We start from the raw sequence: 22,037 nt of genomic DNA on the forward strand, positions 1-22,037 counted from the left end.
TAGCATAATATCTTTGAAACACAGTCCCTCCCCTGCCGTCAAAAGCCACACCTACTGAAATACAACCTTGCGCATGGCGCGACATTTTGTATGTCTTTTTTTGTTTAAAGGTGAAGTAGGTGATCTGCCAAAATGCTAACCGGTTAGCATAATATCTTTGAAACACAGTCCCTCCCCTGCCGTCAAAAGCCACGCCTACTGAAATACAACCTTGCGCACGGCGCGCCTTAAAGATGACAGAGACAACCCACTAGATCATGTCCTTCACCAGTTAGAAAACTTTATAGTACTTTAAACTACAGCAATTCCCAATGGAAAATATATCTAGCACGTTTTCAGTTATGGAGTTAGCAAACAAAACTTTTCTTAATGTGCAATATTTCATGCATGCAATGATCTCTAGTCTTACCCTCTCATATGCTTTGTCCTAAAGCGACTACTGTATGCTTAGTGGTTGGGCGGCGGGGTGCAGGAATTACACTTATTAATAAGCCATACTTGCATGCTATTTCAGAGTGAATATTCAGAGTATCATAAAGGTAAACTATATAGGGCATGTAGGTAAACTATATAGGGAGCACGTCACATGGTGTCATTGCTCAAAAATTAACCAATGTGAATATAAAACCATCTTCACCTCAATAAAACAGGCTAGGAAAAATAGCGCTATTTACTAAATATAAATATAAATCTACATTATCGATGCTGTAAAAGGTCCCTTATGGAATTGAAAACAGTCACATCAATCTTTTGGCGGAAAATTTCAGTGGCTGAACAACACTTCTGTGCATAAAATTCATTCGTGAAACAACACAATCTAAATCAGCTTTGCGTGACTAAACTAGTTTTAAAACAGAACAAGACCTGTCTAAAAGAAATATTTCAGTCATGGTGTCGTGCAAAAGTGACTCCAGTATTGGTTGATTCATTCATTATCTTTTCGGCTAAGTCAACATCCATACACACTCATTCACACCCATACACTACGGACAAATTAGCCTACCAAACTCACCTGTACTGCATGTCTTTGGACTATAGGGGAAACCTACGCAAACGTGGGGAGAACATGCAAACTCCACACAGAAACGCCAACTGAGCCAAGGCTCGAACCAGCGACTTTCTTGCTGTGAGGCGACAGCACTGGCTACTGTGCCACCACGTTGCAATTTTGATTCAGGATTTTTAAAAGTTTTGATTCAGCATTTGATTTTCATCACTGTGATTGTCTCATGTGCACATGAGCTCGCGTTCGGTTGTACAAATCCACATTGGTTGACAGACAGTATTTATTTGGATAAACATTTTTAGTCTTATACCTTACCCAGAATAAAAAAATAAATATAATTACATGTGGATCATTTACAATAAATCATTAATATTGGAATGTGAAGAGACTTTCAACCAGCACAACAACAAATGTTTCTGAAGACAATCACCTACTGCACTTTTAACGGACCTGATTCAGATCATCAGCTCATTAACAGAGAGATCCATGAACTGATCTTTCCGTTTCAAATTAAAGAGGCATTTAAACTCTCCCGGGCAGTGGGGTGCAGAGGACTGGAATTGGGAACTGCTGCTCAAGAGTTGGAGGCAGCATCTTTACACCACTACATCTAATGGTTTTTACATTGGACTTGAGGATGGAAATGTTTGGTTGGAGCTGCTCGGCCATGGAAACACGTGAAGCTCTCTACGCACTGTTCTTGAGCTAATCTGAAGGCCACATAAAGTTTGGAGGTCTAGTTATCAGAAGAAAGTCGGTGACTTCTGTGCACCGTTCTACTGTTCTGCTACTTTTAGTAGAAGCTAGCTTTCATTTCTTCTCCATGTACTCCTGATTAATCAGTCACCCTAGTTTAACACATTTGATCAAACTAATTGAGTCTTTCAGGCTTGTTTGAAACCTACAAACAAAGCTGCAGTCACACTGCACTTTTCTCCCAATCGACTTCCATTCATGCGCATGCAAATGTGGCAGACCGGAAACACAAGCTTGTGCGAGAATAGTGAATTGGTGAACTCTGACCTGTAAAATCGCATCATGTGAATGTGTAAGACCAATGGAAGATAAAAAAAAGATCTGTACAGAAATGTAAAATACGGAGCAGTCATGCTTTTTTGACATCTGATCATCTTGTTTAATCCCGCCCCTTTTCACAGTGCCATACAACAGAATTTCGCAAGCTCAAACTCTAGTGAGGCCGTGGCTTAAGTGTGTTGAAGCAGGGTTGGAACTAAACTGTGCAGAGCTGCGACCCTCCAGGAGCAGGATTTGACACCTGTGTTCTAGATGAACTACCCCTTTAAGCCAGGGGTGTCCAAACTCGGTCCTGGAGGGCCGGTGTCTTGGAGAGTTTGGCTGTTTCTCAATTCCAACAACGCAGAGAGCAGACTTGCATTCTTGTGTAGACCGCTCTTGCCAGGTCACCTCGGAAGAACAAAACTGAGACACCACGTGAACAGAGAAAACGTCCTATGAGAAATGAGATGTTGCGTTCTTCCTGTTGGTCACATGACCTTCACGCGTTTTTAACCGAAAAAGATTTTAACATTACAGCATTCATACAAAGATTCAATATTTCCCCCTTTTCACAATGTATACATAAAGACTTTGCTAATATACATTGCGCAATATAAATAAAACAGATTTTAATACCAATGTGAGCAAATAAACTCCCTTAATGTGTTTATGCTTTTATTAAGAATTTCATGGTAATGCTTGCTTTTACAGTCTCATTTAGGGAAACTCCTAAGATAAATAAGTCATATCTCTGAACTTTAATAATAATTTTACCTTAAATGCTGCACTTCCTTCCTCCGGTTGCAATGACTTCTGGGACTTCTAGAGCGAGTTTTACGCTCAGGTCTACGTCGATGCGTATTCGATATCAAGAACACATCCGGGAACTTTCACGCATCCTATGTACTTGCGTTTTTGAGTATTTGGAACTGAACTTTGGCAGTTGATGATGATGTTACATGAGAACACGAGGACGCAATACCGCTGAGGAACACATATTGAGAAACAGCCCATAGCTCCAATCCTAATCAAACACACCTGAACCAGCTAATCAAGCTCTTACTAGATATACTAGAAACTAGGGCTGCATGTTATTGGAAAAAAATTGACATTGCATTTTTTTTTTTTTCATTGATATACATTGCGATATGAAATGTATTTCACCAGATGGAATGATTAACTTGATTTGGTCACCGTTTCTGAATGTTTGGGGTAATTTTATAGTGGAGTGCATGTCAATATATTATTAAAATTAACTTTAAACTAGATCTCTAAACGTACAAATGAGGAAAAAAGGTTTTATATTTGTCTGGTAAGACTTAATGACAATTAAACAATATTAAAAATTTTTTTTTAAACATCTGAAGTAAAATGACAACTGGTAGCCTTCACTATAAAAATGTAATTTAATTAGTTTTTGTTGAAGCAACAAATGCTATTGTTTATTGTGCCTGAATGCTTCAAACTGACTTAATATGTTTGACTGAAAAAAAAAAAAAATTAATGAAATGCATTTAATAAAATTTGAACCCACTTGACATTGCAGATTCAGCCATGTGACTATTGCGGATGTGCACAATGCAATATCGATGGTGAAACAATACATTGTGCAGCCCTGCTAGAAACATTCTGGCAGGTGTGTTACAGCAAGTTGGAGCTAAACTCAGCAGGACACCGGCCCTCCAGGACCTAGTTTGGACACCCGTGCTTTAAGCCATTGCATAATCCCACCCCCTGAGATATGGACGATGGCCTAATAGGCTGGGTCCAGTTTTAGAAGGAGATTAGCTGCTCACAGAATTAGATTATGTTTCGAGTTGTGTGGCATTTTGTTAGCATTTGTTTCTGTCTTCTTGGTTCTGTATAATTTTGTCATGGTCACTTTTTTATATTAGCACACCTACTTACTGTCAAATGTAATGAAAATTGACCAAATATTTTGCTTACAAACAGTTTGTGGCACGTTTGAGCTTCACATTGGCAAACACGTCATCAATATTGGCTGAAGTGTGTGTGTGTGTGTGTGTGTGTGTGTTTGCGTTCGTTTGTTTGTTCGTTCGTTCGTTCGTGCGTCTGATTAAGCATGATGTTTAGCTCTACGCACCATTCTTTCTCTTTGGTACAGTTTATTTCACACTTAAAAGTTTGAATGTTGTGATGAAGTCTTTCATTTGACATCTTACTTTGTATTTGTGAGCACATGGTCATATTTTGGGATATCGTGCGTCAGTTGTCAATTCTGCCTGGGGTTAATGTTGACCTTAAAATCTGTAGTTCTGACCAGTTCCGGTTTAATCACACTACAACATTAGCCTGTGTTTGTGCTCTTCTGGATGAGTCTTTAATCTGATGACATTATCCTCTGTGTGGCTTAAACCGCTAAGTGCCATCCTGGTTCACCGTGCACACATTCGTGTGAGCTCATTACCTCATTTCAGGTGCAGTGATGCATGTTGGGATGGCTTGCATCTAAAAAGAACAACTGGACTGGACCGGTTCATTTACGTTGCTTTATAATTGAGTTAAATCAGTTTCACACAATTATTAAGAGAGCTTCCTTTCTCTCAATGTTTATAAGAATGTGTTTGGTTATAATTGAATTACTCCTGAAGCTGTTGTGTAATGGTTTTGATTAAATGGCAAGCCATGGAGTTCATCCAATCACTCCCTCACTCCCTGCCTCAGCCCATCATTCTGTAAATTTGAGCAGTTAGTAAGGATGGAGGCTAGGGCTGTGCAATTAATCGAAAATCCGATTTCGATTTCGATTATGACTTTTAACGATTATGAAAAACCATTAATCGAGATAACCGATTATTGCATCATATACCAAAAGCGCAAAAGACTGCGTGTTTATGTGTGAGCAACACGCGCACACGCATAAGCACGCAGTCAGCATTCGGTCTCATTCGCACACTGAGACGAACAGAGGAGCGCAGACATCTAAAGTAATCTTAACATGAGCGCTTTAATGGTCAAATAGGTGTCAAAACGCGGTAATTAGTGATTATGCATATTAACCCTCATTTGCGTAATAAACAAACGAGTTGAGAATCAAAAGACACGCGAAAGAGAAACCATTAAAGTGACAGTGCGAAATGCTGCCGCCTGTTTTATCATTAATCAAACGACGAGAAATTCCCTTACTGCTCCTGACTGAAGGATTTTTGTAGCTAAAGTGTTTTTCTTTGGGTGAAGATGCTTAAATCAGAGTTTGTTTTATATTTTTATACTATGTATTTATTCTATTGTATTTATTTCTCTCTCCTTTGCAGGGTGGAAAATAACTATATATATACAGTTGTAGTCAGAATTTTTAGCCCTCCAGAATATTAGCAACCCTTTTGGGAAGAGGTTTTTTTTAAACTTATTTCTGAACACAATAGTTTTAATATATCATGTCTAGTTACTGATTTGTTTTATCTTTGCTATGATGACAGTACATAACATTTTACTAGATGTTTTTCAAAATACAAGCATTTAGATTAAAGTGCAATTCAAAGGCTTAATTAGAGTAATGAGACAAGTCATTGTATCAAAAAAAATATATTGCTTAAGGGGGCTAATAATATTGACCTTAAAATGGGTTTCAAAATAATTAAATCTGCTTTTATTCTAGCTAAAATAAAACAAATAAGACTTTCTCCAGAAGAAAAAAATATTAGAGGAAATACTGTTAAAATTCCTTGCTCTGTTTAACTAATAATTTTGACTTCAACTGATAATCGTTTAGAATAATCGTGATTACAATTATGACCAAAATAATCGTGATTATGATTTTTTCCAAAATCGAGCAGCCCTAATGGAGGTGTCTCATAAATGATCAGTTTGTTCAGTGGTGTTTGCTTTGTACTGTTATTATTATTTTTTTGTTATGCTGTTCTATGGATTGCAAATCTAATCTTGTTGAGAGGCTCGGTGTTAAAGCAAACATTCATATGTGTGTTGTAAGGGTCTGGAATGTGGCCGTGCAGGTTTTTCTATATATAGTTTCGCTTATGAATGACAGTCTCTCTTTCTTTTTCTAATCTGTTCCCTCTGTTTCCCTATGGGACTGTGCTATTGTTGTGGTCTCATAATATTCATGTGTATATATTCTATAAATACTATACTAATCAGTTTCAGTGAGCATTCTGGATGCAACTAAATTTTGGCTGCTACTTTTTTGTTTAGTTTAGAAAATATTGCAGAAATCCGGAAAAAGGCAGACCAGATGACAAGAACATGACGTATCCTATGTGTGACACATGCATGTTTTTTTTTTTTTGTACAGTTGTCGTTTTATGTAAACTATTTAAAAACCTCTTGGAGTTTCATGTTAATGTGAAGCCATAACAATAAAGGAAGGTGGTTTCCACTATCAAACTACATTAGTAGATCAGCAATATATGAGTAAACCTGTTCAAACAAAAGCAAGTATTTAAACAATGCAATCCAAGGCACTTGAAAAGCTTTTATTAACATGACTATTCTATAAAACAGCATCTATGCGTTTTGGCAACACTTGCCCTCATCAGGGTCCCCTGCAAGTAATTTTCACCTTCTGTCACAATACATTTATTGTAATAAAAAATGTTTTTTAAGTGCTGTATCATGATTTATTTAGGCAGAATTTCTCTGTGGTCCATTTGAACCGGCAGGAGATTATTTTAGACTTTTGAGTTTGTGGTTGTTGCTTTAAATCTGTAAAGTTTTTATATCATAGTGGTAAATATGTTTAAAATTCTTCTTCTTTAAGAATGTGAAATATCACAGAACATACAGCACTATAAATATATAATATTTGAAAAGAAAATGAATCTTATTTACAAATTGAGCTATGGAAAATAAAATGAAATGGCACAGAAAAAAGTTTTGAAAACATGAAGAAAGGGAGGTGTAGAAAGGCAGTGAAAGCCCAGACAGCAGCTGAAATCTCTCAGTAGTTTTTCAGCAACCCTCTGCCCTTCATCATTGTAAATTAATATTAACTGCTTCAGTCCAACATCGACATTACAGAATGATGAAGATGAAACCAGAGTGGACATATCAGCAAGACAATGATACAAAACACAGCCAAAGAAACTCTTAAATGCTTTCAGAGAAAGAAAATCAAGTTGTAGAATGGCCCAGCCAATCCCCTGACTTGAATCCAATGGAAAATACAAAATAAAGATCAGTTTTGATAGATGAATTCCCCAGAACCGTCAAGATGTCTACACTCTGTCTGAAAAAATCACACTTAAGCAATGCATGACACTTTCTTTTCCATATGCGAAGTGTCTTTAATAACCATGGGCTGGTTTAAGATTCTGACAACCTTGGATAAAAAAATCTTGATATTGTGATTACTACTCTGAAATATATTCTTTTTAAATGTCTGGGTTAAAAAACTTTTTTCGCCTTTGAAAAAAAAAAAAATTTATTTTTTGAAAGATTTATAATAAACATAGTAAACATGTCAGGCTAAAGAATTCAAATGAATAATTGACTTCTGCTGTCTTTTAGTTTCAAAAACTTTGATTTCTTTACAATTTAAAACTGCAAGATACTGTTGTCCTAAAAAATGTAAATAAAAAAACTTACACATACCTTAGGAACAGTATTACATAAAATTTGACTGTTTTACAACCTTGACTTTTCCAAACTGCAGTATACCTTGAAAACTGTTATCTTCCCATGTCTAGTCTTTAACATGCTATCTTTGTATTTTTTCCAGTTTAGTATCATACTAGGCCAATTATTTTGATCATTTGTGCTTTCAAACTGTTTCAAAGGAGGATTGATTGAACCTGACTGTTTTTTCTCTCCTGCAGTCTTTAGGTTCGGGTCAGGGCAGGCCTGACTCTCCTGTCTACACAAACCTGCAGGAAATGAAGATTTCCCAGTCCTCCACTCCTCCACTGCCGTCCTCCTCTCCGATCCACACCAATGGCGACTGGGAGACTCATAAAGACCAGAATGGCAGACACTACTACTACAACCGCAGCACGCAGGAGAGGACCTGGAAACCCCCACGGGCACGGGACAGCCTTCCCAGGAAAGAGGAGAAACACGACATGACTGACACTGAGGTACATCACAACACGCTCAGATAAAACCTTATTCAACAGACAGCCATGCATGCATGCGCGCGCACACACACACACACACACACACACACACACACACATGCATGCATTCTCGCAGTTGTGTATCTTATCATCTGTGGCTTGAAACGGGAAACACAACTCCTTCAGAGACAAAATATCCTCTGTGGTCTTGGGAAGTGCATGATGAGATAGCTTAACTCTTTTCTCGACCTGAGCTGTGTAATCATATGCATGCAAAGCGTTCTGGGTAATTCAGTTCCTCTTATCTGGTGGGTGAAGGGTTGATGGTGATTAACTGGTGATTTATTTCTTTTCTCATCTTTCTTGTCTGCCTCTGAACTTTTTTACTATCATGCTATTTCATTCTTTCATTCCTCCAATCTTGCTCTTCTGTGATTGGCTGGGTGAAGGTTTTGTCGTCGGAAGAAAACTGTCTGAGCAGCCAATCAGACAGCCAGTACGGTTCGCCCCCTAGAGGCTGGTCTGAGGAAATGGATGAGCATGGACACACTCTTTATGTGTGTGACTATACTAATGAGAAGGTACAAAGATATACTTGGTTTCTAACTGAAATCCACTAACAACTTTGTTTTTACCTTTTTGCATAGGCACACTTTCTTGTGTTTGATTTGTTTAGTTTAACATTGTTTAATTTCTAAAAATCATTGATTCACTAGTCAACTGTGTTTAATTTTTTTGTTATATCTAGCACTAGCAATAAGCTATGTTTTAATTCTTAGTCAGCTTGAAATTATTATTAAAAATATATTTGCTAACCTCTTCCAGCTCTTTTGAACATAAGCCACCTTTTTACCATCTCCAACAAGACAAAATCATTAGCCTGCCTGTGGATTTTGTTCTTTTTAAAAAATATTTACCTTTTCATCTTTAAGGGATGTTTAATGGTGCAAGAAAAGTTTAAGGTGTTTTCAATTGAATCGCTCTAGAGTTAATTTTCCCCCTCGATGCGGTTTGTTTGAGCAGGTGTGAATGTAGCAATCGCACTCGAGTGCGCACCAAAAGTGGGCCAAAAAAGCATACCAAGACCTCCTTGAAAAAGTGGTCTCCATACGCTTTCAAACAAATCCTGGAGTGGTTGACTTGTGGTGAGGACATGATCTGAACTAGAAAAGACCCAACCGGAAAAAAGTACTGCGCTTTTTTTCACTAATCCAGCTAACATAGTCTGATGCAGATAAAAACATTGTTTTCCAGCCGCAGCTGCGCTTCATTCTCAAATGTATAGTTCGTCCAAAGTGATGTATACAAACTATATAATATACTACGACCAGGGATACAATCAGCCAGCGCAGTCGTCTCTCCATAGTCAAAAGCGACACTTTGTGTCTGCCGGTTTGTTTACTTGCGGGAGATCCACTGGTGTTTTCCCGCACGTTAATTCTGACCAATCGAAAAGCATGTAGGAAATGCAATCTATAACATCTGGCCAATGAGTGATGTGGATTTTGTCACATGACTGTATGTATCTTTGTTGCCCTCGGTCCGGACTAAATGAACCGAAATACAAATGCGAAAGCACCCTTAAGGTCAATGTTATTAGCCCCCTTAAGAAATTAATTAGAAGATATTATCCAGTAAAGTTCCTGATTAACCTAAAATGCATAATTTACCTAATTAAGCCTAAATTTTCACTTTAAGCTAAATACTGGTATCTTGCAAAATAAATTTCTAAAAAAACAAATTGGAAATAATTTTTAAATCTATATTTAAATGTGTTGGAAATATCTTAAATGGCATTAAATGAAATTTGGGAAATATAAAATAAACCAAACTATATTACATTAAAGTTGCCATTGGTCATTTCCTAAAATATTAGAAAACATTACTTTAAATTGTATAAGCTAATGCAGAATTACACTTAAAATGATAACTTGTTGCAATAAAAGCAGAAACAAGCACATTTATAACAGTGCAGTTTAATGCTGAATACGCTAGTCAAGCAGAATATACCTTTACCTAGATTTGTCCTGATTTGTACCTTGATCTGTGGGGTGACGGTATGTACGTTTCAACTAAATCTGATTAATTTACAACGTTAATTGAAACATTTAATTACAGCTAACTTTTAACAATAAAAAAAAAGAAAATATTTGAGATGGAAATATCTAAACCGTTTCCATTATTCTTCCTCTTTCGCAGATGGCAGGGTGGGCCAAATTAAGGGTTACCATGGTCCAACATTGGCTCGCAGGCCTTAGTTTGGGCATCGCTGATATAAATAATTACTTGTCTATATGTGATTGGTCAGTGATGTCTTCTAATCAAAATGAAACCATAATCCACAGAAACCAGAAACATGACTCACTTTTCCACGCAGGTAACCAGAAAAAATAAATCACTTCAGATTTGACTAGAGACTAGTTCTTGATTCATTTAAGCTACTGTTACTCGGCTGACCAATAAAATCTGGCATATAACTATAGTGTTAGTGAATTTGCACAGGTGAGAAGGTGCAAAAGCTACAATGCAGTGTCAGCATCACACACTTGAAAAAAACAGTATGCATTTATGTAGCTTAGAATGAATTCTTCACTAACTCTGAAAGTCATTAATATTTTAAATATTTTTCCCATGCCCCAGGGCTTATTTCAGTCACAACAGTTGCACTGCCATAATGACAGCCCTTGCTTTACAGTAAAATCTTAATGTTCAAATGCCATTCTACAATATTATAATTTCTAAACCCTAATTAATTCACTAAATGGTATTGCTATTTAGCTCTAAGAAACCTAGTATTGTTATTTGTTTGCGTGGATAGATCCATGAACTTATTGTTCATTTATTGTTATCATTTGTTTTGTATGGATGTATACCTGCATCTATTATTCATTTATTTTTCCATGGCAAAGAAGAGATCGTAACAATAGCGATCAATCATTTTTTGAAGTTCTGTGCAATTGCCAGGAGGAGGTAAAATCTTCCATTTGGCAGTGAATTTTGGAGATCGTGGAAAGGTGGATTTCGGCTACATTTACATGACAACAACGTTACCAAATAACTGTTTTATAAAAAATACTTCGCGCTTACATGACAACGTTTTCAAAACAATCTGCGATTAAAGCAAGAATTATGTATTATGTATGACAGACCAGTATTGCCACTGTCACCTTGTAGTAAACAGTACCTGTAAGGAATTAATGGTGTGCTGGATTGGGGCTGGTGTTTACAATAGGGCTGCATGATATTGGAAAATACATTTTTCTGCAATATATACTGCGATATGCTGTATCTATACAATTTCACCAAATGATCAAATAGCACTATTTAGAAATAATTTAGTCAAGCTTTATTGTAGCGGTCACTTTTTTATTATTAGCAAACCATTAACTATGACTTTTGCTTCAATAAACTCTTTTGCTTCTTATTAATAGATTAACAGATAACCTATTAAGAATATTATAACCTAATAATATATATTAAGATAGTTTAGGTATTGTGTAGAATTAGGGATATAGAATATAAGATCATGCAGAATATTTAGTTTATATGTACTACTAAGCAGCCAACTTCTCAGTAGGATACATGCTAAGCAATTATTTATTAGTGAGCATTGGTTCCTAAAGTGTTACCAAATGTATTAATTTAGATTGATTGGGATGATTCTGTAGGGCAGTGAATCATGCATAAAATGTAAGAAACAAATTACAAGCATAGATAAATACAATAAAGCGAAGGTAAAAGTGAAGTAAGCGTTGCATTCTTTATGGTTTTGTATATGTAAATGTAAAAATACACTGCAACGGTTTTATTATATAAATAATGCATTTAAATTAATCTGTATTTAACTTCCAATTGGCAAAAGGCCTGAACACTGTATAGGTCTTAAAAACATGCAAACTATAGCATTTCACTCTGTTGTGGTTAAACTCTGCTGTGACTTCACACATCTTGTGTTCTAAACTGCGACTTTTGCTCAAATATAGTCAATAAACTCAACATTGCTGTCTATGCGATGTGACTATTGCGGATGCAGACATTGCAATATCGATGCTGAAACTATTTATTGTGCAGCCTTAGTGTACATAGAATTTCCAGTGTGTGTTAAATGTCCCCACTTTTGATTTGTAATTTGACATAAATCCACATTTTGCTGATGGATCTTTATCAAACACTTGAGCAACAACAACAGTACCATGTACTATGACATTGTTGTGTGTTTGTTTGCACTTTAATCTACACCTCTTGATGAAGTCATTGTTTTATTTATATGGCCCGTTTCAACTGAGTGATACAGTATGGTACGGTACGGGTCACTACAGGTCACCTTTATCAGGCTTGCGTTTCCACTGCCAAAAGGGTACCAATGGTATAGAAAGTTTCAGTCAACGTCATACTCGCTCAAGAAAATGTCTAAAATAAAGCTGTAAGGGTTGTTCGCATGTATCATATGGGAAGCACTTCTCTCTAAACAAATGTTTTATACACATAAATACTTGTGTATAAATGTTCATTACTAACCTTTCTTTGAACATGATTTGATTATAACTGCGGATCAATGATTGATGAGTGCGAAATAGCCTACTGTAACGTCTGCAATTATGTAAAATAACTATATAAATGCAACATATATGAACACATTCAGACTCTTACAGTCTCAGATATGTTACTAATTACAGAAAAACTACACACAGCAGACATTTAGTCATTATTTAGGTTCAAAAACAACACTCAACATAGCCCACAGTCAGTGCAAACCTCTCATACGTGTCTTTAATCTGCAGCAGCACATGTAATATTAACATATTGTTAAAAAATGTATCTCCATCATTCTGAATTCATAACAGTTCAAAAGGAGAAGATAATAGTTAAACATGGCAGTTGGTTCATGTTTTAGGTTGCTAAAAGAATCATTCGTTACTTTGTTTTTTCAGGCTTTCCCCTTGTTTTTTCGCGCTTCAGTCTCGCGTTTGTCCGTTTCTGAAAGGATCGGATGTCAGAACCACTTCAATAATCACCTGCACGTTATTATCATCAGCTCAAGAAGTTTATTTAAAATATAAACGCTCAATGAGTGCACTAGCTCTTGGACCTCGTAAAAACAAAAACAGGACACGGCGGATTTTTGGCTGTTCGTCAAGATGACGACAAGGTTTGTTTGAGTGTGGGTCGACCATGGCTCTCTACTATATTTATATATTATTACGGTGTAATGTCTCAGTTGTGTATTTAAAAATGCCGGTTCTTTTGTTTTCATTCTTCTGGATTGTGTATTCGCTAGTGACATTTCTTTGTAAACCAATAGCGTTCAGCTGCACATCTCTCTCCACCTTTTCGTACTTTTTTGTTGTGCTGTACCATACCCAAAAAGTGGTATGGTATAGTTTGCTTTTAGGTACCTTTTTACAGTGGAAACTGCCATAAAAGCGATAACGTACAATACCACTCAGTGGAAATGGGCCAATAGACTCTCATTTTCAGGTGTTTACATGAAGGTGATAATGGTGCTGTTTTTAAACTTCCCTATTGTACCCTGGTTCCAGATTTATATTTTTAGTTCTAAAAATGCTGTTGTCATGTAAACATACAGGCAAATGCATAAGAGTTTCTCATTTTTGGCTGAAAACATGTAAATTGCCCCTGAGAAATGGCCTTTAATAATAATAAACTTGTCTGATTTAAGTTAGGTGAAACTGAAGCCTGTCTTATATTCAGGACCATCAGTTGACTAGTGGATCATGCAGCTTACTTGGTGATTTGAAGATTTTTTTGGTTTGTTTTTTTTTGCACATCATGTCTGTGTGTGTGTGTGTTGTATATGTATATAGTGGTTGAGACACACAGATGAGCGAGGCCGGCTGTATTACTACAGCGCAGATGGCTCCAGATCTGAATGGGAGCTTCCTAAAATTGGTCTCAAATCACAGGTGAGACAAACAAACAGATTCTGATGCCTAGTAAAAATAGCATGAAATATATCCAGTCCCGGAAATCCCGTTCAATTAGTTTTATTGAACCCACACTAATCCTGGTTCCAGTGGCATTGATTAATTAAAAGTGTGCGTCTGTGTGTGCATGTACACGTTGTGAGTATTTCAGTGTTTGTTCCTCTTACATGGATTATTACCAGTCCTAGTAACCTCACCTCTTTTTGTCCCACTTTTCTTAGTCCAACCACACACCTCTGATGCCAGGAGATTTGCACAAAACCCGTAGTCTTGACCGCAGACTACCAGATCCCATTCCTATCAGCAGGACACAGAGACACAGCATATATTCCCATGAGACCAATGACAAGGTACTTGTACCTAGATTTGTGTATTAGTGCTGTTAAACTGCTATGGTAAAAATGAACTGTTCTTTTTAAATGATCTGAATGACCCCCCCATCCTGATTTGGGTGAGGATGATGTTCATGTGTGCTTTGTTTGACTGAAGTTAAAGCAGAAATTCGTCAAGGTCCGGCAATCCTTCCTTCCGCGCCGCAAAACCACCTTGCGCTCTCACCCTTATTTTCCACAAGTCAGTGTTGCCTCGCCACTATATTCCAGCCGCCAATCACATCGGATGAGATGATGCATGTGCACGTTTACCCACTGCAACTCATTTGAGAATACACTGTGATTTCTGCACAAGTTCTCTATAGTAATTGTGAACTGCATGTGAAATGCACTGAAATGTTACCATCTGCCTTGATTAGTTCACATTGAAATTTCATCTGTCATTGTTTACAGACACTTACAGTTGAAGTCAGAATTATTAGCCTCCCTGAATTATTAGCCCCCTGTATATTTCTGTCCCCAATTTCAGTTTACCGGTGAGAAGATTCATTTTTTAGCATAATAGTTTAACAGCTAATTTCTAATAGCTGATTTCTTTTATCTTTGCCATGATGACAGTACATAATATTTGACTAGATATTTTTCAAGATGCTAGTATTCAGCTTAAAGTGCAATTTAAAGGCTGAACTAGGTTATTTAGTCAGGTTAAGGCAATTAGGCAAGTTATTGTATAGCGATGGTTTGTTCTGTAGAAAATCAAATAGAAATAATATTTAAGGGGGCTAATAATATTGAGCTTAAATGTTTTTTTAAAAATCCAAAACTGCTTTTTTTTTTTAGCCGAAATAAACCAAATAAGACTTTCTCCAGAAGACAAAATATCGGAAATACTGTGAAAATTTCCTTGCTCTGTTAAACATCATTTGGGAAATATTCAAAAAGATAAAAGGATTCAAAGAGGGTCTAATAATTCTGATTTCAGCTGTATGTTGCTGTATGTTTCTGTTTGTGTGATGGTTTTGGGCAGCATAAAATAGACCAGGGGTTCTCAACCTTTTTTACTTCAGGGCCCACCTCTTTCCCCGATCAATTTTTTGACGGTTCATCTGTCTGACGTTTTCTCTAAAATGTTTGCATAAAATAATAATTTAAACCTTTTATTTATTAACATTTATATCATTTAGCAATTTGTAGCTGGTCTTTTGCAGTCTCCCTGTTGACCTGTGGTTCTTTTTAATCTGTGTATGTAGTTTTTTTTAAACATCCTCCTGTATGGGCGTGCATCTGTTATAAAGCACTTATAGGACATTAATTTGGACAACTATGCAGATATATTAAATAGTTCACACAAAAATACACAAAGAGAGACTTTCACTTCACGCACAGTTTGTGAATGAACAGATTTCCGTGTACTAGTTGCAGACGTGATCATGACACCGACATTGAAGTAGTCAATCAGAGAACAGGAGAAAGTGCATTACTTAAATTAAAATAATCTAGCAAATTATTAATGAAATCCAAAAATTATAGTATAATATTGAACGTTAATTTAATTCTCGCAGCCCACCTGCAGGACTGCTGAGGCCCACTAGTGGTCCACAGTCAACCGGTTGAGAATCCCTGAAGTAGTCGATGGCAGAATTTTTCACTTTGAATGATCACAAGAAATGCAGAACACCTACGTGATTAATTGCATGATTGAATGTTTAGTCATTTAAACTTTGATGCTGTTCAAAAACCTGTTTTGACATGTTGGTCTTTTTTATTTATTTTGCTTTAATTTCCTAACAGCTTGCATTAGCTCAGACATTTGACTAGTTTTGTCAGGATTTGTTAAACACATAAAATAATAACACTAAGAAAGTGTGGCTTTTTTATTTTGATTCAGCTGACCTTACTGCATATGTATTTGCAGTAGTATGTTTGCAATGTTTTAAATTAGTTATGCAATATAATAATTATTATTAATAATATTTTTTTAACCTTTTTGGAGTCTATTATTTATGTTTTGCAGCGCTGTATAATGGCTTAACATGTCTTTACTAAGTTTGTGCTTGACCTGCTGCAATAATGGGCTAAATGCACAGCTAGTGTTTTTTTTTTTTTCAAGCAATTACAAACTTCTGGTTAAAGCTTAATGTCGCTATTTTCAATTTCACAGGGTTAAGGGCTGGGTGAATAATCAAAGTAATCGAATTCAACATTCAGAACCTAAAATCGATACAATTTTTCCAGGACGTTTTTTTCAATGACTTTCCTTGTCAAGTGAGCCTGCTCTGTTAAATGTCTGTTTGAAATATTATTTACAGGATATACACATGTTATTTTATTTAGAAGAGATCCTACTTATTTTCTATTTTAAATATGAAAAACACACACAAAAAAATAATATTTTATTTATATATATATATATATATATATATATATATATATATATATATATATATATATATATATATATATATATATATATATATATATATATATATATATATATATATATATATATGTGCATGTATGTATGTATGTATGTATGTATGTATGCATGCATGCATGCATGCATGCATATATATATATATATATATATATATATATATATATATATATATATATATATAATTTTTTTTTCAAAAGTGCAAGTTATTTAGGCAGTGTGTGCTTGAATTTCAGTTGTTCAGCATTGATGTTCAATAAATAATCATAGTTAGTTGATGGTGTGTGTTTCATTCAATTATTTTAAAATCGAGTAACACACCCTTTACAAATCTCCCACTTGTAATATTAGAGCATGTTTACTGGACAGAACCTCTCAGTGAACAATAAAGGCAAAAAAATAAAATAAATAAAGTAATCGTTCATTAATCCAAATGGAGTTAAAATTTTCAATTAATCGAGGTTTTAATTTTAGGCCAAATCGCCCAGCCTTATAAGATTATTTTTACAGTATCCATGTTGTACTGTTGCACTTCATATCATATATCTATCAGGTAGTGAAGATCAAAGATTTAAAAAGAAATCTGATCTTAAACGTGGCATTATTATAAAAGAAAGATCGGAAGCACTGAGGCTGGCTGGCTGGCTGAAATGTAAGTGTAAGTCTGTGTGCATATACCTCATTGTATATGACTAGAAATGCAGAGAAAATAGAAAGTTCTTCATTTATATTATTTTATTTGGGATGTCAGAAGGAAAGTTTTCTAACATTACTAAGCAGCAAGCATTATTTTTAATTTGCTCTGCTCTTGGTAGATTGCTTTAGTCATTATGGAAATAAGCTGCTGCGTCTGTGTTGCTTAATTCCCTCATTATCAATAGAAACACCCACAGAAGTTTCCAGTCCCATCTGTGCTTTTATGGGATTTTGGTTGCATGTTAATTTGGCTTGTTTTGTAAATCCGGCGCTAAGACTTTAAGCGAATGCAAAATCCTGACTTACCCTGAAATGGGAATAGAAGTGTATATAATGCTGTCTGATTGCCATATTAGCTTGAATTGATAGGTGTAGTATTGAGCCGGCTAATTTATAACAGGTCTTGATACAAATTATGTATTAAATTATGTATTAAGTTTAAACTTATGGTTTGTCGTTTTCTTGTATAGGACACCAAAACTGGCTCACCCGACTCCGACTCCTCCTGCCCTTCCTCTCCTAAACCTCCCCATTCTGTTAGTATCAGGATCATCCCTCCTTTTCTTACCCTGGTCCTCCTTTTTTGCTTTTGATGGTCTTCTCTCCTCACCCGGTGCTGTGTGTTTGGGTTGTGTTTTAGTTTTTTCCCCTAAATCAATAAGCCTAATGATCGTCAATGATAATGTGCTGTTGATGATCCCAAGATGAAGTGAGATGCTTAAGTTAAAACCATTTTAACCAGAATAAAATCACAGGGCGATTTGACTAATCAATTTTTAATAAGGGATAAAATTTGTAAGCAGTAATCGTAATAAGTTATAAGTGGTTATTCTAAGTCAGATTGGCTCAACTGAATCGATGTGTGGTCACAGTTATGTGTGCACCAGCTACTCTTCATTTGCATGTGCTTTTAATGTGGTTTATCCAATCGTGTTGCAAAACTGTGATTAGCTGCTTGTGTTTTGTGCTGCATTTGTTCTAAAAACTAGAGCACTGTACACACACACACACACACACACACACACACACACACACACACACACACACACACACGTATATATGGCTTATGTGGACTCTCTATAGGTGTAATACATTTTATACTATAAAAAACTCTTATTATATGGCCTCTTATCCTATCCCTACCTCTAAACTCAACCCTTATAGGAAACCTGTGGAAAAATCTGAATGTCAAAAGCCCCATTAAGTATGATTTTTTTCAATGATTCAATCACTTTTGAGTGCACAAGTCTTCTATACCACCTTAACAGTGTAATACTGGTCATAGCCATGTCATTTTACAGTTTTAGTCCTTGTAAATCAGATAAACCAAATCACACAAACACACACGTATACATTTCTCTCTGATGGTGGTTTGGTCTCTTTTGTCAATGGACATTATTGGTGGCTTGTCTCCTCTTTCGCTGTTTTGGGTTAATTCTGTGGCCCCTTGCAGTTTATCATGTAAAGGCCCATTCAAATCAAGAAGGATATGTATAGCAATGACTGTAAACAATGCATGATGACATTCAGTTTGGGAATTATTTGCAGCATGGCTAAATTTAAAACTGTATTGTTACAATTATACATGTTTTTGATGTGAATGGGCCTTAATTGTAGTTTGTTTTAGTCCGTTTTTTTTTACATCTTTATTCTTCCTTTCAGCCGTCAGAGAAATGTGCCACTTTAAACATGACTAAAATCACTGAACATGGAAAGAAAGTCCGGTAAGTAGAACCAATCAGGTAGAGAGAGAGCTAGAAATGCTTCCATCTACGCTGTGCTGATGTTGTGATTTTGTTTATTTTTCTTTTTTTATTACTTGCAGGAAGAACTGGACCTCCTATTGGACAGTTTTGCAAGGTTCATTATTGATATTTAATAAGGGCCAAGGAGGCGGGTCTGGCTGGGTGAGTTACAGTTCATAAGTGGCTCAAGTGATATGTGTCTGTGGCTATGTTAATGTGTTGCTCTCCCAACAGTTTGGAAGAGACCAGAAGAGTTCAGTGGAGTACAGTGTGGATCTCAAAGGAGGGTCGGTGGACTGGGCGTCTAAAGACAAATCCAGCAAGAAACATGTTCTAGAGGTGAATACTTGGTTGAGATGTTTGGAACAGGAGACACTTAAAAGTGTATATTTACCTTTAATGCAAACGTTTAACTTTTATTCAAGAATTTGGCAAGCAGAATTGAGAATTACAGACATATTTTAAGGTGAAGACATTAATCGTGGGAAAAAGGCTTGGAAAAAATGTATCTTGCTTGGAGACAAGTGACAGTCACTAATTTTCATCAGTGAGCATTAAACTATCAATGCTGGATTAGGATCTACACCATGGACATACACTTAGCAATAAATTGTGGCCAATTTCCTCCAAACTGTTTTCCATGATTTTTTCAATGGCACGTTTACCATCAGAAGGTAGTTAGTAAGCAAAAAGTTTGTTGTTGGTTATTAAGGCCCCGTTTACACTAATGCGTTTTAGTTTGAAAACGCATAAATTTTGCTACGGTTAAGCCATCCGTTCACACTACGCCGGAGTTCTCGAGCGCCGAAAACGGAGGGTTTTGGAAACGCTGAACAGGCCGTTTTCATTCTGAAACGCTGCTGCTCCGTCTCAGTCTGGATGGGGGAAAACGGAGACATCTGAAAACGCAGGCGGGGCTGCTGAGATTCGCTACCTGATTGGGGCTTTTGTGTCATTGTGTATCCTTCCCTTATTCATCAAGCCCCTATCACATGACTATAACACATGGCTTTAACGCTACCGGAAGACAACAAACCAGCCTTCACTGTAAACAACAACATAGACACAGAAATGGGAGTGTTGTTTGCATTATTGTCTGTTTTAGGCGCCATTGTGCAGTTATTCATTTGTTACGTTTAGTAACAACTCGACCTCGTCGTCTGTCCACAAAAAGACCTCTCTTGCTTTCTTTGCCATCGCGTTCATTGTTCAACTGGCGTTTGTTGACTAACAATAATCAAATGCCGAGCGAGACACATGCTTCCTGTTTATACTAGAACGCGCATGCCCAGAGTGCGCGAATGGTCACGTGATATACGTTTTTGGTGGCGTAATGTGGACAGAGATATGTTCAGAAACGCTTGGTAAAAGCGCTAGTGTGGACGCGGATCGTTTTTAACTAAAACGCACTAGTGTAAACAGGGCCTAAAGGTGCAGTAGGGGATTGTATTCAGAAACAAGTTTTGTTGTGCTGGTTGAAAGTCTTTTCACATTCTGATAGTAATGATTAAAGTAAATTATCTAAATATATTTATGTATTTTTATAATCTGATTGAGGTATTAAAAAAAAATGTTCACCCAAATAAATACTGACTGGTACGACATTTAATAAGTAATTTAATAAGTTGCACAAACTGTCTGTCAACAAATGTAGATTTGTACATCTGCGTATCCGCAGATCCGCGCGCCACGCATTCATGTGCACAAGAGACACATAAGATCACAGCGGTAAAATCAAATGCTGAATCAAAACTTTTTAAATCCTGAATCAATATTGGAGTTACTTTTGCATGCTGGAGGAAGGACGACACCATGGCTGAAGTATTTCTTTCAGACAGTTCATGTTCTGTTTTAAAACTATTTTGGTCACGCAAAGCTGATGTAGATTGTGTTGTTATGAATTGATTATATGCACAGAATTGTTTTTCAGCCACTGAAATATTCCGGTGATAGATTAATGTGACTATTTTCAGTTTCATAAGGTGAAGCATTTACAGCATCAATAATGTAGATTTCATTAGTTTAACAACAAAACATCAGTAAATAGCGCTATTCTATCTAGCCTGCTTTACTGACATGAAACTGGTTTTATATTCACAATGGTTCATTTTTGAACAATGACAACCTGTGACGCACTCCCTCTATTGTTTACCGCTACTTTAAATTTTCGGTCTGAAATAGTATGTAGGTGTGGCTTAGTAATAAGTGTAGGTCCTGCATGCCGCCAACCAACCACTAACGTTTCTAACTGGTGAATGACATGAACTAGAGGGTTGTCTGCTGTCATCTTTAAGGTGCGCGTTCATGTTTCAGGAGGTGTGGCTTTGGATGGCAGGCGAGGGACTGTGTTTCAAAGATATTATGCTAACCAGTTAGCATTTTGACAGATCACCTACTGCACCTTTAATTCAGATATTCATGCAGCAACCCACTTCTGATGATAAGCAAAATAAAGCTCCCTCTATTTTCTTGTTAAAAAGTGTGTTGTGCTTATAATGTTGTCCGTTTTTTATTTAAGTTTTTTTTTTTTTCTGTATCTGAAGGGTGAAGAATGTGTTTAAGTGTGTTTGACATTACTAAAAGTCTCTGATTTAAAGTTATTTCTGCATCAAATGTTTTCAGTTCACCCAGTTCACTGTTAAAGGGATAAATCATCCAAAAATGAAAATGTACTCTGTTTAGTCACCCTCAAGTGATTACAACAGCCTTTGAGTTTCTTTTTTTTTTTTTTTTTTTTTTTTTTTACACAATAGACCAGTGTTTCTCAACTGGTGGGTCCATTTTCAGTGGGTCGCGGACTGTGTGGTCAAAAAAAACAACAAAAGTAAAA

General features: G+C 36.3%; 1 protein-coding gene across 16 annotated transcripts in view; it reads left to right on the plus strand.

Moving 5' to 3' along the window:
• Positions 1 to 22,037, plus strand: part of arhgap12a (Rho GTPase activating protein 12a) — a 48,135-nt gene that overhangs the window by 15,749 nt on the left and 10,349 nt on the right. For 2 of the 16 annotated variants that reach the window (XM_021480754.3, XM_021480748.3), the window contains exons 3-11: positions 7,819 to 8,076; positions 8,505 to 8,636; positions 13,881 to 13,979; positions 14,222 to 14,350; positions 14,490 to 14,573; positions 17,933 to 17,998; positions 19,125 to 19,186; positions 19,288 to 19,369; positions 19,442 to 19,546. In XM_021480754.3, the coding sequence (XP_021336429.1) occupies positions 7,819 to 8,076; positions 8,505 to 8,636; positions 13,881 to 13,979; positions 14,222 to 14,350; positions 14,490 to 14,573; positions 17,933 to 17,998; positions 19,125 to 19,186; positions 19,288 to 19,369; positions 19,442 to 19,546 (1,017 nt within the window). The remainder of the gene's footprint in view (positions 1 to 7,818; positions 8,077 to 8,504; positions 8,637 to 13,880; positions 13,980 to 14,221; positions 14,351 to 14,489; positions 14,574 to 17,932; positions 17,999 to 19,124; positions 19,187 to 19,287; positions 19,370 to 19,441; positions 19,547 to 22,037) is intronic. The other 14 variants (XM_073919304.1, XM_005171385.6, XM_073919314.1 and 11 more) reach the window with 11 other exon arrangements.

This window comes from Danio rerio, chromosome 2, assembly GCF_049306965.1.
Source record: "Danio rerio strain Tuebingen ecotype United States chromosome 2, GRCz12tu, whole genome shotgun sequence".
Taxonomy (NCBI): domain Eukaryota; kingdom Metazoa; phylum Chordata; class Actinopteri; order Cypriniformes; family Danionidae; genus Danio; species Danio rerio.